Below are 13,951 nucleotides of genomic sequence, written 5' to 3' on the forward strand. Positions count from 1 at the left end.
TTGCACTCAGCCTGGTAACAGAGTAAGACTCCATCTCAACAATAAAAATATCTGGGTGATGAAATAATCTTGACAACAAACCCCGATGACACACATTTACTCATGTAACAAACATATACCTGTACCCCTGAACTTAAAAGTATTAAAAAATAAAAGAAGGCCACGGCCACCTACGGCTGCCCCTCGTGGGTTTGGTCCAGCTCACTCAATACACTGAGGTTTGAAGAAAGTCATTATGATCAGACCTTTCACTCTTAACTGGTTGAGTCAATATACTCACCTAGGTTTTAGCCCTTGAAAGTAAGACCTAATGGTGGTGGAAAAGCAAGACAATTCACTGGCCAAGACTCCAGATCGTTCAAACAAATCCCACCTGAGATTCAACGCCAGGCATTCCTCTCTCCTCTACAGCTCTTTTTCCCCCTTGCTGGCCATACAAGGTCCACCTCCATTTGCTAATTCCTTCCTATCTTCAAGCCAGATCTGACACCCTGTCATTCATTTCTCCTTGGATCATACTAGCCGGGGACCAACGTGCTTCAGTCCACAACGGTCCTCCAGCTCCAGAGAGGACGTTCCCCCTTGCTCACCCACGCCCCGTGACGCCCCTCTTGGTATTACGAAGCATGGTCTCCTCATGGAGGGCACGTGTTCTCCACGGCGCCTTCTATCTTGTTTTCTCGGCTTGGAATGATCTTTTTCCCAGGTGTCCACAGGCACAGTCCCTCTTCCTCCCCTACAATCAGTCAAGTCAGTCTTTACTCAAATCCCTTTTCGGTGAGGCCCTTCTGCCTTCCCTACCTAAAAACACAAGCCACCCTTCTCACACATCCTTTCTGAGCCCCCGGTTTTCTTCTTTGGAAGATGCCACCCTCTCGGATGCTATTACGATTATTTTGCTTGCTTCCCTGACATATGTAAGATACCTGATGGCATGAGTTATCTGTGGGCTTCACTGCTAGAACCTCTGAACTGAGAGCAGAACCTGGCACACAGAGATGCCCAATACTCACTCAACACAGGAGTGACCCATGAAATACTACCTACTTTTTCTTAAGACACAAGACAGTTCTCACAGACTACACGTCTGTAGCTCTTCTCGAGTGCTCTGCCTCCACCATATCCTAGACATTTTCCACTCCTTCAAATCCAGCTCAAAACAGCAGGACTGAGGTCCCGAGGAAAAATTACTTGTCTACAGGTGCTCCAGTGCAAGATCATTCGTGACGGATCGACATTTAAAAATCTCAGCCTGCTTTGCCTGATAGCACTTTCATAAATACAAGCACAGTTTAGCTTTCCTCCTGGAAAACAGAGCCAACTGCACTGATCAAGAGAGAAGTGGGCCGATTCTCCTAGCGTACCCTCTTGAACTGCCAGCGTCTCACACTTACGTCAGTTTTTGGACTTTGCATCTTGGATTTTTTAGTGCAAGACATAGAGCTTTCACAGACAAGGCGTGGAGCTTGCTGTTACTCAGGTCCAGTTCACGCACATTCTCATTTCTGACCAACGTAGAGCAAATACCGTTCCATGCGTGCATCCTGGAACTGACCATGCTTGTCCTTCATGAAGGAGAGAGAACGCAGATTAGAGCAAATTAGCCTCAGCAACACCCAGAATACAACCTTTGGGACACAGAAAGAAGCCCTAACAAAATTATTAGAATTTTCCTCATGTGGCTGGGTGCGGTGGCTCACGCCTGTCATCTCAGCACTTTGGGAGACCGAGGCCGCAGATCATTTGAGGTCAGGAGTTCGAGACCACCCTGGCCAACATGGTGAAACCCTGTCTCTACCAAAAATACAAAAATTAGCTGGGCATGGTGGCGTGTGCCTGTAGTCCCAGCTACTCAGGAGGCTGAGGCAGGAGAATTGCCTGAACCCAGGAGGCAGAGGTTGCGGTGAGCCGAGATCGCACCATTGCACTCCAGCCTGGGTAACAAGAGCAAAACTCCGTCTCAAAAAAAAAAAAAAACCACAATCAAATCATTCACCCCTACAAAACACAATCACCCACCTTAAAAAAAAAAAAATCAAATCACCCACCTTAAAAAAAATCAAATCACCCACCTTAAAAAAAATCAAATCACCCACCTTAAAAAAAATCAAATCACCCACCTAAAAAAAAAAAAAAAAATCAAATCACCCACCTTAAAAAAAAAATCAAATCACCCACCTTAAAAAAAATCAAATCACCCACCTTAAAAAAATCAAATCACCCACCTTAAAAAAAAATCAAATCACCCACCTTAAAAAAATCAAATCACCCACCTTAAAACCAAACAAAATAAAAATCACCCACCTTAAAACAAAGATCCACCCACCCACCCCAAACATCACCCAGCCCAGGTTCTGAAACTCCACAGACATCCTCCTCTGGCTTCCTGCTCCTGAGACATGACTCGACTCTATAAGCTGTCTTTCCCTTACTGAAGTAGGACCAATAAACTTGGTTTTAGGTGACCAGAAGTATCTGTGGTCTTCTTTTTGGCCAGTCGTGAGATGCATGCATGGTGACATGGGCATGCGTACGTGCTCATTCCTATGTTAAATATCCCAGTTAACTCGGTAATAACAGTCTATTTAAAATCACGGAGGAAACAGGTAAGATGAATGGACAAGTGGCAAATGACCACAGCATCAGAATTTCTAGTACCAACTTTTGGGAAGGCATGAAATCTTAAATTGCAGGGTGAACATACGTAAAATGAGGAATGATGCCGATGTTATCAGTCCTCACAATAAACGAAATTATTCCTGGGGAAGCGTTTTAAGAGCAGTTAGTCGCATGCTCCCACACTGAATCCTGTCTAAAGAAGTTCCCAATTTATGTTGTAGGGATTCCAAGACATGACCAATTACATCCAACACATGTCGACATACAGCCATCCTTCAGTATCTGTGGGGGTTGGTTCGAGGACTTCCCATGTACTCTAAAATCTGAGGATGCTCAAGTCCCTGGTATAAAGTGGCATACTGGCCGGGGGTGGTGGCTCACGCCTGTAATCCCAGCACTTTGGGAGGCCAAGGTGGGTGGATCCCTTGAGGCCAAGAGTTCGAGACCAGCCTGGGCAACATGGTAAAACCCCATCTCTACTAAAGATACAAAAATTATCAGGGCATGGTGGTGGGCGCCTGTAATCCCAGCTACTCGGGAGGCTGAGACATGAGAATCACTTGAACCTGGAAGGTGGAGGTTGCAGTGAGCCAGGATTGTGCCACTGCACTCCAGCCTGGCGGAAAAAGTAAGACTCGTCTCAAAAAATTAAAATAAAAAAATAAAATGGCGTATTTGCACATAACCTAAGCCTATCCTCCCACATACCATAAATCATTGCTAGATTACTTACAACACCCAACATGATGTAAATGCTCTGTAAATAGTGGTTAGACTGTGTTGCTATGGGCATGATGACAAGTGTGAGCCGGGCGTGGTGGCTCACACCTGTAATCCCAGCACTTTGGGAGGCCGAGATGGGTGGATCACAAGGTCAGGACATCGAGACCATCCTGGCCAACGTGGGAAAACCCTGTCTCTCCTAAAAAATCCAAAGACATTAGCTGGATGTGGTGGCACACGCCTGTAATATCTGCTACTCAGGAGGCTGAGGCAGGACAATCACTTGAACCCAGGAGGCAGAGATTGTGCCACTGCACTCCAGCCTGGCGACAGAGCAAAACACCGTATTAAAAAAAAAAAAACAACAATAAAATATATAAAGATCTAAATCTATCTCTAAGTAGATCAATTAAATGAACTGAGAAACTATATGATGCCTAAGGGAAAATGTCCTTTCGAGATGGAGCTGCTCCAGAACGTTTGGTCAGAAATAACCCGTGATACATAACGACCACAAATCCCCAGGTTTGCATGAAAGAATTTGCACAGAGCCTGAGAAGACAGGAGAAGCTGAGAAAGAAATGGTTTTGTATTACTCACTCCAGAGTGTCCAAGTCCCTTTCAAGGATGTGACTGCCAACAGAAAGCCTCAGCTTATTTAACCTTTTACACCGCTTTAGGCAAAATGAAGAAGCTTTGAGTTCTTTGTCCCTCAAAATATTCAGGTCCACTTCAAAGGTATGATCCAACATCTTCTCTACGAAGTCTTCCTCCTGGGACTCATGTAGGCAGTGAAAAAATCGTAGAACATGAGAATGGACGGAGGCATTTTCTGCCTTATCTAGCTCTTCCCTCCACTTTAATAATTCCTCCATTCTTCTGGGAGACATTTTACAGTGCAAAGTCTCTTCCAGTTCTCTTGCTATGTTTCTGTTTAAGAGCCCGAAGGAGAAAAGAACCACCGGAGTCCAGTAGGGCTCTTTGTTGAGCAAGGCATCCTGCAGTAACAGCTTCATCTCTTCATACCTGGTAGAACGCTGAAGGAATTCTTCCTGTTCCTCCAGCACGAAGGACATGGCTGCAAAAAACTCCTGCAAACTTGGGTGGGTGAAAGTGAAGCAACCCCCGCAGTCACTGACCTTTTGGAGAATATTGAGCTGGTAGAGATAATCAAGGAAAGGCACTTCCAGGCCCTCGCGCTCAGTGGCCTGTGTGTTAAACGTGAAGGCCATAGACCACAGCCCCTCTATGGCCAGACTGCAGAGGGCCCTCCATTGTCCTGGCCAGCTGTCATCTGCCAAATCCACCTCTGCTGTGGAGAACAAGCTGGTGAAAAAGCAGGCGTACAGACTGGTGGTGGTGTCAGTGACAGACTGGAGCGCGTAATACCTCACCGTCGGCTGCTTCAGACAGGAACATACAATCCAACACACCATGGGGGCACTGCAGGAATCAAACAGAGTTTCGTTTTTTCTTATCTGTTGCAGGATTTTCTTCACTTCACTTGAGTCATCAAAGTGTCTCATGAAATATACCCACAGGTCTTCCTCTGTGAACCCTGTCATTTGTACAAAGCATGGATTCACCGTCAAGCCCTTAAGATCCATCAGATAAAAGGTCTTGATCGTGATCAGTAAGGTGGCCTGGGGAACCAATTCTTTCTTCAACAAGCTGAGTAGGATTCTGGTCACCGGGAGCTCCTGGTACCAGTCTGTACACGGCGGGCCATCGTCCAAGCCGTCAGAGCCTGGCTCAGCTACGATCATGTTCTCATAGCCATCAACGATAAACAGGAGCTTCTCGGGCTGAGACGTGAACTCTTCAATGGGGGCATCAGAATTGGGCCAATCTCGAGAAATCAATTCGGCAAAGGTAGTTTCCTTCATGTACCTCGTCATATGGCAGCTGACATAGAAGACATAGGAGAACCTTTGCTGAAAGAGAACTCCATCCGCCCAATGCAGCAGAGCCTTCATTGCCAAGGTGGTCTTCCCAACCCCCGCCCTCCCCGCCAAGACTATGGTCTGGGCCTGGGCTCCGGTCCCGTGAGGATCCAGCAGGCGCTGCAGCTCCTCGTGCTCATCCTCTGATGTACTGCGGATATACACGTGATCTTCAGGCCAAGGGATGTCGTCCCATTTCTCCAACACTTTAGCCTTCATTTTCTCTCTGTATTTTCTTCTGTGGTCTACAGCAGAAGTGAGGCAAGACAGACAGACAGACCTAACAATGGTCAGAATAAACTTCAGAGTTAGGAATGATTCAATTACAAAGTTCCCACACAAAGACTTGAATAAGACAAACTCTGCCTTCCAGGGTTTTGTGGGAATGCAGTGGTAGAAAGCTGCAGAAAGTGAAGACAGTTAAATAATTTGATGATCTGGCCGGGCGTGGTGGCTCACACCTGTAATCCCAGCACTTCGGGAGGCCAAGGCGGGTGGATTGACTGAGCTCAGGAGTTCGAGACCAGCCTAGGGAACATGGTGAAACCCTGTCTCTACTAAAAATACAAGAAATTAGCCAGGTGTTGGCAGTGTGCACCTGTAATCCCAGCTACTCAGGAGGCTGAGACAGGAAAAGGGCTTGAACTTGGGAGGCAGAGGCTGCAGTGAGCAGAGATCATGCCACTGCACTCCAGCTTGGGCGACAGGGTGAGACTCCATCTCAAACAACAACCAAAAAAAAAAAAACAAAGAAAAAAAATAACCAACGTCTTCTAAGAAACTATTTGTGGATATGCACAATATGATATGGACATTTATCAAAGTATTGCTTAGTGTTTTTTCAAAAGCCTGGAAGCCAAGATTTCTGTCAACAAGAAAAGGTTACATATAAACCATGACATATCTATAGAAAGGTATATGGCTAAAGAATAAATATTACCTGCTAATATCCCAGAAAGTGATTAGTTAAGGATCTGGAGAATAGGAACTTATACTGGATTGTCCGGGGTGCTAATACACTTGCACATATCCTCCCAAAGTAGGAGCACAGGGACATGAGGCACCAACACCCAGAGGAGAAGACTTAGCAGGTGGCAGTGAGACCACAGAGGTGGAGATGAGAGTGATGAGGCCACAACCCAAGAAATGCTGGCAGCCAGCAGAGCTGGAAGAGACCAGAACAGATCTTCCCCTAGAGCCTTTCCAGAGAGTGTGGCTCTACTGACACCTTGATTTCAGTCATTCGGAGTATTAGTCTGTTCTCACACTGCTCTTAAAGACACACCCAGGACTGGGTAATTTATAAAGAAAATAAGGTTTAGGCCGGGCACAGTGGCTCAAGCCTGTAATCCCAGCACTTTGGGAGGCCGAGGCAGGTGGATCACGAGGTCAAGAGATCGAGACCATCCTGGTCAACATGGTGAAACCCTGTCTCTACTAAAAACACAAAAAATTAGCTGGGCATGGTGGCGCGTGCCTGTAATCCCAGCTACTCAGGAGGCTGAGGCAGGAGAATTGCCTGAACCCAGGAGGCGGAGGTTGCGGTGAGCCGAGATCGCGCCAATGCTCTCCAGCCTGGGTAACAAGAGCGAAACTCCGTCTCAAAAAAAAAACCACACACAAAAAAAACGAGGTTTAATGAACTCACAGTTCCACGTGGCTGGGGAGGCCTCACAATCACAGTGAAAGGCCAAGGGGAAGCAAAGACGCCGCTTACATGGTGGCAGGCAGGAGGGCGTGTGCAGGGGACTCCCCTTTATAAAACCATCGGATCTCGTGAGACTTAGTCGCTATCATGAGAACAGTGGGGGAGAGACCCACCCCATGAATCAGTAACCTCCCACCAGGTTCCTCCCATGACCTGTGGGAATTACAGGAGCTACAGTTCAAGATGAGATTTGGGTGGGGACACGGCCAAACCCTATCATTTGGCCTCTCCCTCGATGAGTTGTTGTAAGCTATCCAGTTCGTCATAAAATTGGTTAGCAGCAGCCCTAGAAGAGTACTGCCACACAGAACCTTCACTGCAAGACTCAGCATCAGTTTATATGCCCAGGATACTGAATGCTGACGCTGCCACACACAGGAGAAATAACATTATTGAAGGACAGAAGGGAAGAGAGATACCTACCATGACAAGCAGTCAGTAGGTAACTCATTAGAAAACTAAGAAAAAGCAGGAAATTGTAAATCACTTAGAACCATAGAAACGAATGCCAGAAGTGGCCCCCCAGAGTAGTGCGTGGGTGTCCCTGTAGGGCAGACCTCAAGAGCTGGGCAGAAGGCGCTATGTCCCTGTGACTCTTCGGGGCTTATATACATGCACACATATTTCTTTGATCAAACTAAACTTAGTACTAGAATGTGCATCTTACTTTCTCAGTGTGAAAATTTTCATAGGGTCACTGGTACAAAACCTACAGATGCCTATTAATTAACCTATTGATAGGTAACCTAAATATCGATTATGCCACAAAAGCACGAAGTCCAGAAGTAGACACCAGTGTCTGAGAATGAATGGGCAAACTAGAGAATCCCATTTATAGTAACTTATTTTTCAGTAAGTTGCACTGGAACAACTAGCTGGGAAGAATTTATCACGTCTTGAATACTATAAATGGAAGAAAATGTCAGAGAGAAGGCAACTCTACGCAGGACCCAGTGAAGGGAGTGTTCCTCAAGCAACCTGTCCATTATCAACATAAAGTACTGTACACACCTGCTTCTTCTGGCTCCTCTGGTTCTTCTTGGTTTGGATCTTGGCATCCCTGCGTCTGCCCATTCCCTGAAATAAATAATGATGAGATATGGAAATACCCTAGGCTGAAAATGGGCCAGCCATGATAGAGGTTCTCAGCAGACCAACTCTATTTGTTTTTCTCCAAAACGGAGTGTTGCTCTGTCACCCAGAACTGGAGTGCAATGGCACCATCTCGTCTCACTGCCACCTCTGCCTCCCAGGTTCAAGCACTTCTCCTGCCTTGGCCTCCCGAGTAGCTGGGATTACAGGCGCCTGCCACCATGCCTAGCTAATTTTTGTATTTTTAGTAGAGACGGGGTTTCACCATGTTGGCCAGGCTGGTTTTGAACTCCTGGCCTCCTGATCTGCCCGCCTTGGCTGCTCAAAGTGCTGGGGTTATAGGAGTGAGCCACCGCACCCAGCCAGAACCAACTCTTTCTATGGCAAACTTGAGAGTGAAGAGACTAGAGAAATCAGAGAATGTCCAGTTTATATTTTTTGTTTTTAGATATGGAGTCTTGCTCTGTCTCCCAGGCTAAAGTGTAGTGCTGCAATCTCAGCTCACTGCACCCTCTACCTCCCAGGTTCAAGACATTCTCCAGCCTCAGCCTCCCAAGTAGCTGGGATTAGAGGCACATGCCACCAGGCCTGGCTAACTTTTGTATTTTTAGAAGAGGGATTTCACCATATTGGCTAGGCTGGTCTCGAATTCTTGACTTCAAGTGATCTTCCTGCCTCGGCCTCCCTAAGTGCTGGGATTACAGACATGAGCCACTCTATCCAGCCTTAAGTTATTATTTAATAAGAAATACTGGAAGAACTAGATAGAAAGAGTTTTTAATTTTTTATGTACTGTAAGTTCCAGCAATTTCAGCATAGGCAGCAAGTGTGGACCAATGAAACGAGTGCTCCATCAAGCGATCTGTCGATTGTCGACATGAAGTAGTGTACACACCTGTTTCTTCTTCCAGCTCCTCGGGTTCTTGGTTTGGATCTTGGCATTCCTGAGTCTGCACGTTTCCTGAAATAAACAGTGATGATGAGATAAGAAAACACCCCAGACAGAAAATGGGCCAGCAATAACAGCAGCCCCAGTGGAACCAGCTCTTTCTATGGCAAACAGGATTGAAGAGACTGGAGGAATCAGAGAATGCCCACTTTATATTTTGTGTTTATTTATTGAGACAGAGTCTCATTTTGTTTCCCAGGCTGGAGTGCAGTGGTGCGATCTCGGCTCACTGCAACCTCCGCCTCCTGGGTTCAAGCAATTCTCCTGCCTCGGCCTTCTGAGTAGCTACAATTACAGGCGCCCACCACCATGGCTGGTTAGTTTTTGTATTTTTAGTAGAGATGGGGTTTCGTCCTGTTAGCTGGTCTCGAACTCTTGACCGCAAATGATCCGCCCCCCTCAGCCTCCCAAGGTGCTGGGATTACAGGTGTGGGCCTCCACGCCCGGGAATAAGTTATTATTTAATAAGAAATACTGGAAGAACTACATGGAAAGAGTGTTTAATTTTTTATGTGTATAGATTCAAGATATTTTAGCACAGGCAGCAAATGTGCACCAATGAAACGAGCGCTCCATCAAGCAACCTGTCGATTGTCGACATGAAGTAGTGTACGCACCTGCTTCTTCTTCCAGCTGCTCTGGTTCTTGGTTTGGATCTTGGCATTCCTGGGTCTGCACATTCCCTGAAATAAACAGTGATGATGAGATATAAAAATACCCCAGGCCGAAAATGGACCAGCAATAACGGAAGCCCCCAGTGGAACCAACTTTTACTATAGCAAACGGGATTGAAGGCACTGGAGGAATCAGTATGCCCCGTGTACAGCAAGTTATTATTTAATAAGCAATACTGAAAGAATTAGTTGCAAAGTTTTAAATTTTTTATGCAGTATAAATTCAAGGAATTTCAGAGTAGGCAGCGAATGTGGACCAGGCAATAAGGGCTTCATCAAGCAACCTGTCTGTTACCAACTTAAAGTAGTGTACACACCTGCTGCTTCTAGCATCTCTGCATCTTCTTGGGTTGGATCTTGGGGCTCCTGGGTCTGCACATTCCCTGAAATAAACAGTGATGACGACATTCAAAAATGCCCCAGACCCCAGCTACTCAGGAGGCTGAGGCAGGAGAATTGCCTGAACCCAGGAGGCGGAGGTTGCGGTGAGCCGAGATCGCGCCATTGCACTCCAGCCTGGGTAACAAGAGCGAAACTCTGTCTCAAAAAAAAAAAATGCCCCAGACTGAAAATGCACAAGAATGGAGGCTCTCAGTAGAACCAACTCCTATGACAAACTAGAGATTTAGAGTCCGATTCTTCCAGTTTTCTCAAGCTCCATTAACCCAACTGAAGATGCAACGTGAACTCTGGAAAGCCCACAGCACGCGCTAAGCACGATCCTGCCTGGGGCCTTGGCTCCAGCCATCCTGCCTGCCTGGATTCTCAGACATCTGCCTAACTCACTCTCAAGGCTCTGCTCAAACCTCATCTCCGCAGTGGTGCCTGAGAAGCCTAACCATGACGACCTCGTATCTCCTTAATCACATCCCTTAGCCTCTCCCGTCTGCCCTATCCTCTGTCGGCACTTGCCACCTTTTAACACAGCATGTAACTTACTTATTATATCTCTGACCTGTCTAGGTAGATGACTGTTCATCAATTCATGCCAAGTGTGTAGAACAGTACCCCACAGAGAAGCCATCCTAGTATCTTTGGAATAAAATACCATAGGAATAAAAGCACCAAGAATTGGGTTCAAACCAAGTCCCTCAAGGCGCTGCACACACCCACTCTGAATGTCCGCTTTCTCATGAGCTAGACGACCTCTTCTGTGACTCACAGTGGTCCAGCTCATCTTACTGTGTAGTACATAGCTGCTCTGAGCCAATACCGCGTGAGGGATTTGCATCTCAAGAGACACGGCTCTAATATTTGAACTCCATTGCTGATCACTGTTTACACGGCTTGTTCTGGTTAGCAAGCCCAGTCCTGGGCTTTCTCCAGATGCTCCACGTTCCTTTGAAGAACCACTCCTTCAAAGACCAAGAACCGTCATTCTCCACCCGTGGTAGCCTGGACTAAAGGATCCCAACTCTCTGAAGCTCCACAAATCCTACCTGTGCAATCTGTGAGCCCTACGTATGTCCACATTCTTCAAGCTCAGGTCTGTCCTGAATTCTAACCCTCCTAGAAGCAGGGAACCCAAGTGGGAACCTTTTTCTGGGCATAGCCCAGGCAAAGGAAAACTAGATCATTTTCCCTCATCAGTGGCTCAGTTTATCCAGAAGCCAAGTGTTTGACATGTTGCATTCCTCCGTTGCAAACAAGCCCGATGATGTGAGCCTTGCAGGTTATAACTTTACTGTCAAGTATCGGGTATCACCACCTGGATCTCAGTACATTAAATACAAGACTCTACTTTTAGCTGGGACCACTTAGAAGAGCCAGGCTGCTCCAGATGAATAGCCTAGCAGGACTGATGCATGGCTTCAAAGAGAAAATGAATGTTGAAAGTTAGTTGTTGCTGGCCAGACGCAGTGGCTCACACCTGTTATCCCAGCACTTTGGGAGGCCGAGGCGGGCGGATCACCCGAGATTGGGAATTCAAGACCAGCCGGACCAATGCAGAGAAACCCCGTCTCTACTAAAAATATAACAGTTAGCTGGGTATAGCGGTAGAGGCCTGTAGTCCCGGCTACTCGGGAGGCCGAGGCAGGAGAATCACTTGAACCTGGGAGGCGGAGGGTGTGGTGAGCTGAGATTGCGCCACTGGACTCCAGCCTGGGCAACAAGAGTGAAACTATGTCTCAAAAAAAAAAAAAAAAAAAAAAAAAAAAACCAAGAAAAAAAAAAACCTTAGTTTTTGCTTTTTCTCCCCAGTGCTTGGGGAACTTTGCAGGGACATAAAAGAACAGCCAAGATCAGGCCTAGGAAGTCCATCGGTCACTTGCCATGCCTAGGCGTTCCTGTCCTCTGGAGAAGTGCACTTATCTGAGTGTGTTTGAAGTGCCAGAGGAGCGTGACTTAGGTAAGCGGCCCACCCTTCCTACACCCAGCTTGACTCCCCCGGGCTCCCTAGAGTTACTTAGCAAGCCCTGGATGTAGGGAAGCCCCAGTGACGTGCACACAAGCAGGCGGGTCAGTCAGTGTGGTCCCTGTTCCCTTCGCACGCTAAACCTCGCTGCTCATGCGGAGGGAAAATGTTTGGCCTCGTCTTAAAGGTACCCCCACAAAAAATGCTTTACTGGAAAAGGACTCCTAGGTAATTAAAAATGCAATGAGCTAAGAATATGTAGTGACTTTAAGCCTTGTACATAATGAAATAACTTTGAAAAGTATGAACTCTCCACACAAGCATGGCCACGTGATTTCTGACGAAGATGCAAAAGCAATTCAATAGAGAAAGAGCTCTTTTCAGCAAACAGTGTTGGAGCGGATGGAGACCTACGGGCAGAAAAAGGATAAAAAGGAACAGCAACCTAAACGTTCCACCTCATACAGAAAAAAAACCCAACCCAAAAGGATCAGATTTAAACATAAAACGTAGAAACCAGCCCAGTGTAGTCGCTCGCGCCTGTAATCCCAGCATTTTGGGAGGCTGAGGCGGGTGGATCACAGGTCAAGAGGTCAAGACTATCCTGGCCAACATGAAAAAACCTTGTCCCTATTAAAATACAAAAATTAGCTGGGCCTGGTGGTGCACACCTGTGGTCCCAGCTACTCCGAAGGCTGAGGCAGGAGAATCGATGGAACCTGGGAGGCAGAGGTTGCAGTGAGCCAAGATCGCACCACCACGCTCCAGCCTGGCAGCAGAGCGAGAAGACTCGGTCTCAAAAAATAAAAAGAAAAAAGAAAGAAAAGAAAAAGAAGCCTTATAACAGAACTGAACATGCCTCTTCCAATTCCATTTCTTGGCTTTGCTACTTCTTTCCAGGCTAGAGCACTCAATCTTTATAGCTTTTATGCCTTTAAAGGTTACACTGTCCTAGATCATCAAGGAGGATTTGTAGGGGGAGACCAGCAATGTGGAAAGACCCCATGGAAACCCAGCGGCTACCTCCTTCTCTCAGGGGTGCCGGGCCGCCCTCCCACTGTCCCTCTGGAAGACTCTCACCTTTCATCTCGGCTCTAACTTTCTCACACAGTGAGGTCAGGTTCATTGTGTGGAAGATGCCGAGGGCCACGTTCCATGCCTGACCTTTTGGGAAGTGTTCGTCCAAAAGAAAGAACAGATTCAAGGGGTCAGCAGCTCTCAAGTTTGCCCAGGGGATATGCGGGAAGTGCCCCTGGGGGGCCGACCAGAAGTCCATCAGCATACGGGGTTCCAGGCAAAGCTTGAATTCCTCCAGCTGATACTGATCCAGGGCCATCAGGTAAGGCAGGAGACCATCGTTGCTACCACCGTCTGCAGAGGTGGCTACAGAAAAGCTCATCTTGCCCAACAGGTACAATTTCTCACTTTAACAAAGGACTCCTACATCCACACAACACTTGGGACCTACAGAAGAGCAGGAGAAAGTTGAAATCGTAACCCGTAAATATCACCTCCTCACACTGTCTTGCCTACACGTTTCAGTATTTTCTCTTCGCGGTACTTCCTGCTACTGGTGTTATACCCTTCCTTCTGTTTGAAATAGAGTCTCACTCTGTCACCCAGGCTGGAGTGCAGTGGCACAATCTCAGCTCACTGCAACCTCCGCCTCTCAAATTCAAGCGATTCTCATGCCTCAGCCTCTCAAGTACCTGGGATTACAGGTGCGCGCCACCACGCCCGGCTAATTGTATTTTTAATAGAGATGGGGTTTCACCATGTTGGCCAGGCTGGTCTTGAACTCCTGACCTCACATGATCCGCCCACCTTGGCCTCCCAATGTGCTGGGATTACAGGCGTGAGCCACCATGCCTGGCCTTGTTCACTTAT

The 13,951-nt window shown here is 47.0% G+C and overlaps 1 protein-coding gene across 1 annotated transcript in view; it reads right to left on the reverse strand.

The window, feature by feature from the left end:
• Nucleotides 1–13,463, reverse strand: part of NLRP13 (NLR family pyrin domain containing 13) — a 30,470-nt gene extending 17,007 nt beyond the window's left edge. Inside the window, exons 1-7 of the mRNA XM_064367329.1 lie at nucleotides 13,145–13,463; nucleotides 10,026–10,091; nucleotides 9,652–9,654; nucleotides 8,981–9,046; nucleotides 8,005–8,070; nucleotides 3,943–5,530; nucleotides 1,395–1,565 (exon numbers count right to left, since the gene is read on the reverse strand). Coding sequence (XP_064223399.1) covers nucleotides 1,395–1,565; nucleotides 3,943–5,530; nucleotides 8,005–8,070; nucleotides 8,981–9,046; nucleotides 9,652–9,654; nucleotides 10,026–10,091; nucleotides 13,145–13,463 — 2,279 coding nt within the window. The remainder of the gene's footprint in view (nucleotides 1–1,394; nucleotides 1,566–3,942; nucleotides 5,531–8,004; nucleotides 8,071–8,980; nucleotides 9,047–9,651; nucleotides 9,655–10,025; nucleotides 10,092–13,144) is intronic.
• Nucleotides 13,464–13,951: the final 488 nt, after the last annotated feature.

Source organism: Aotus nancymaae, unplaced genomic scaffold, assembly GCF_030222135.1.
Source record: "Aotus nancymaae isolate 86718 unplaced genomic scaffold, 86718_ANA_hifiasm-v0.15.2.pri h1tg000069l, whole genome shotgun sequence".
NCBI lineage: Eukaryota > Metazoa > Chordata > Mammalia > Primates > Aotidae > Aotus > Aotus nancymaae.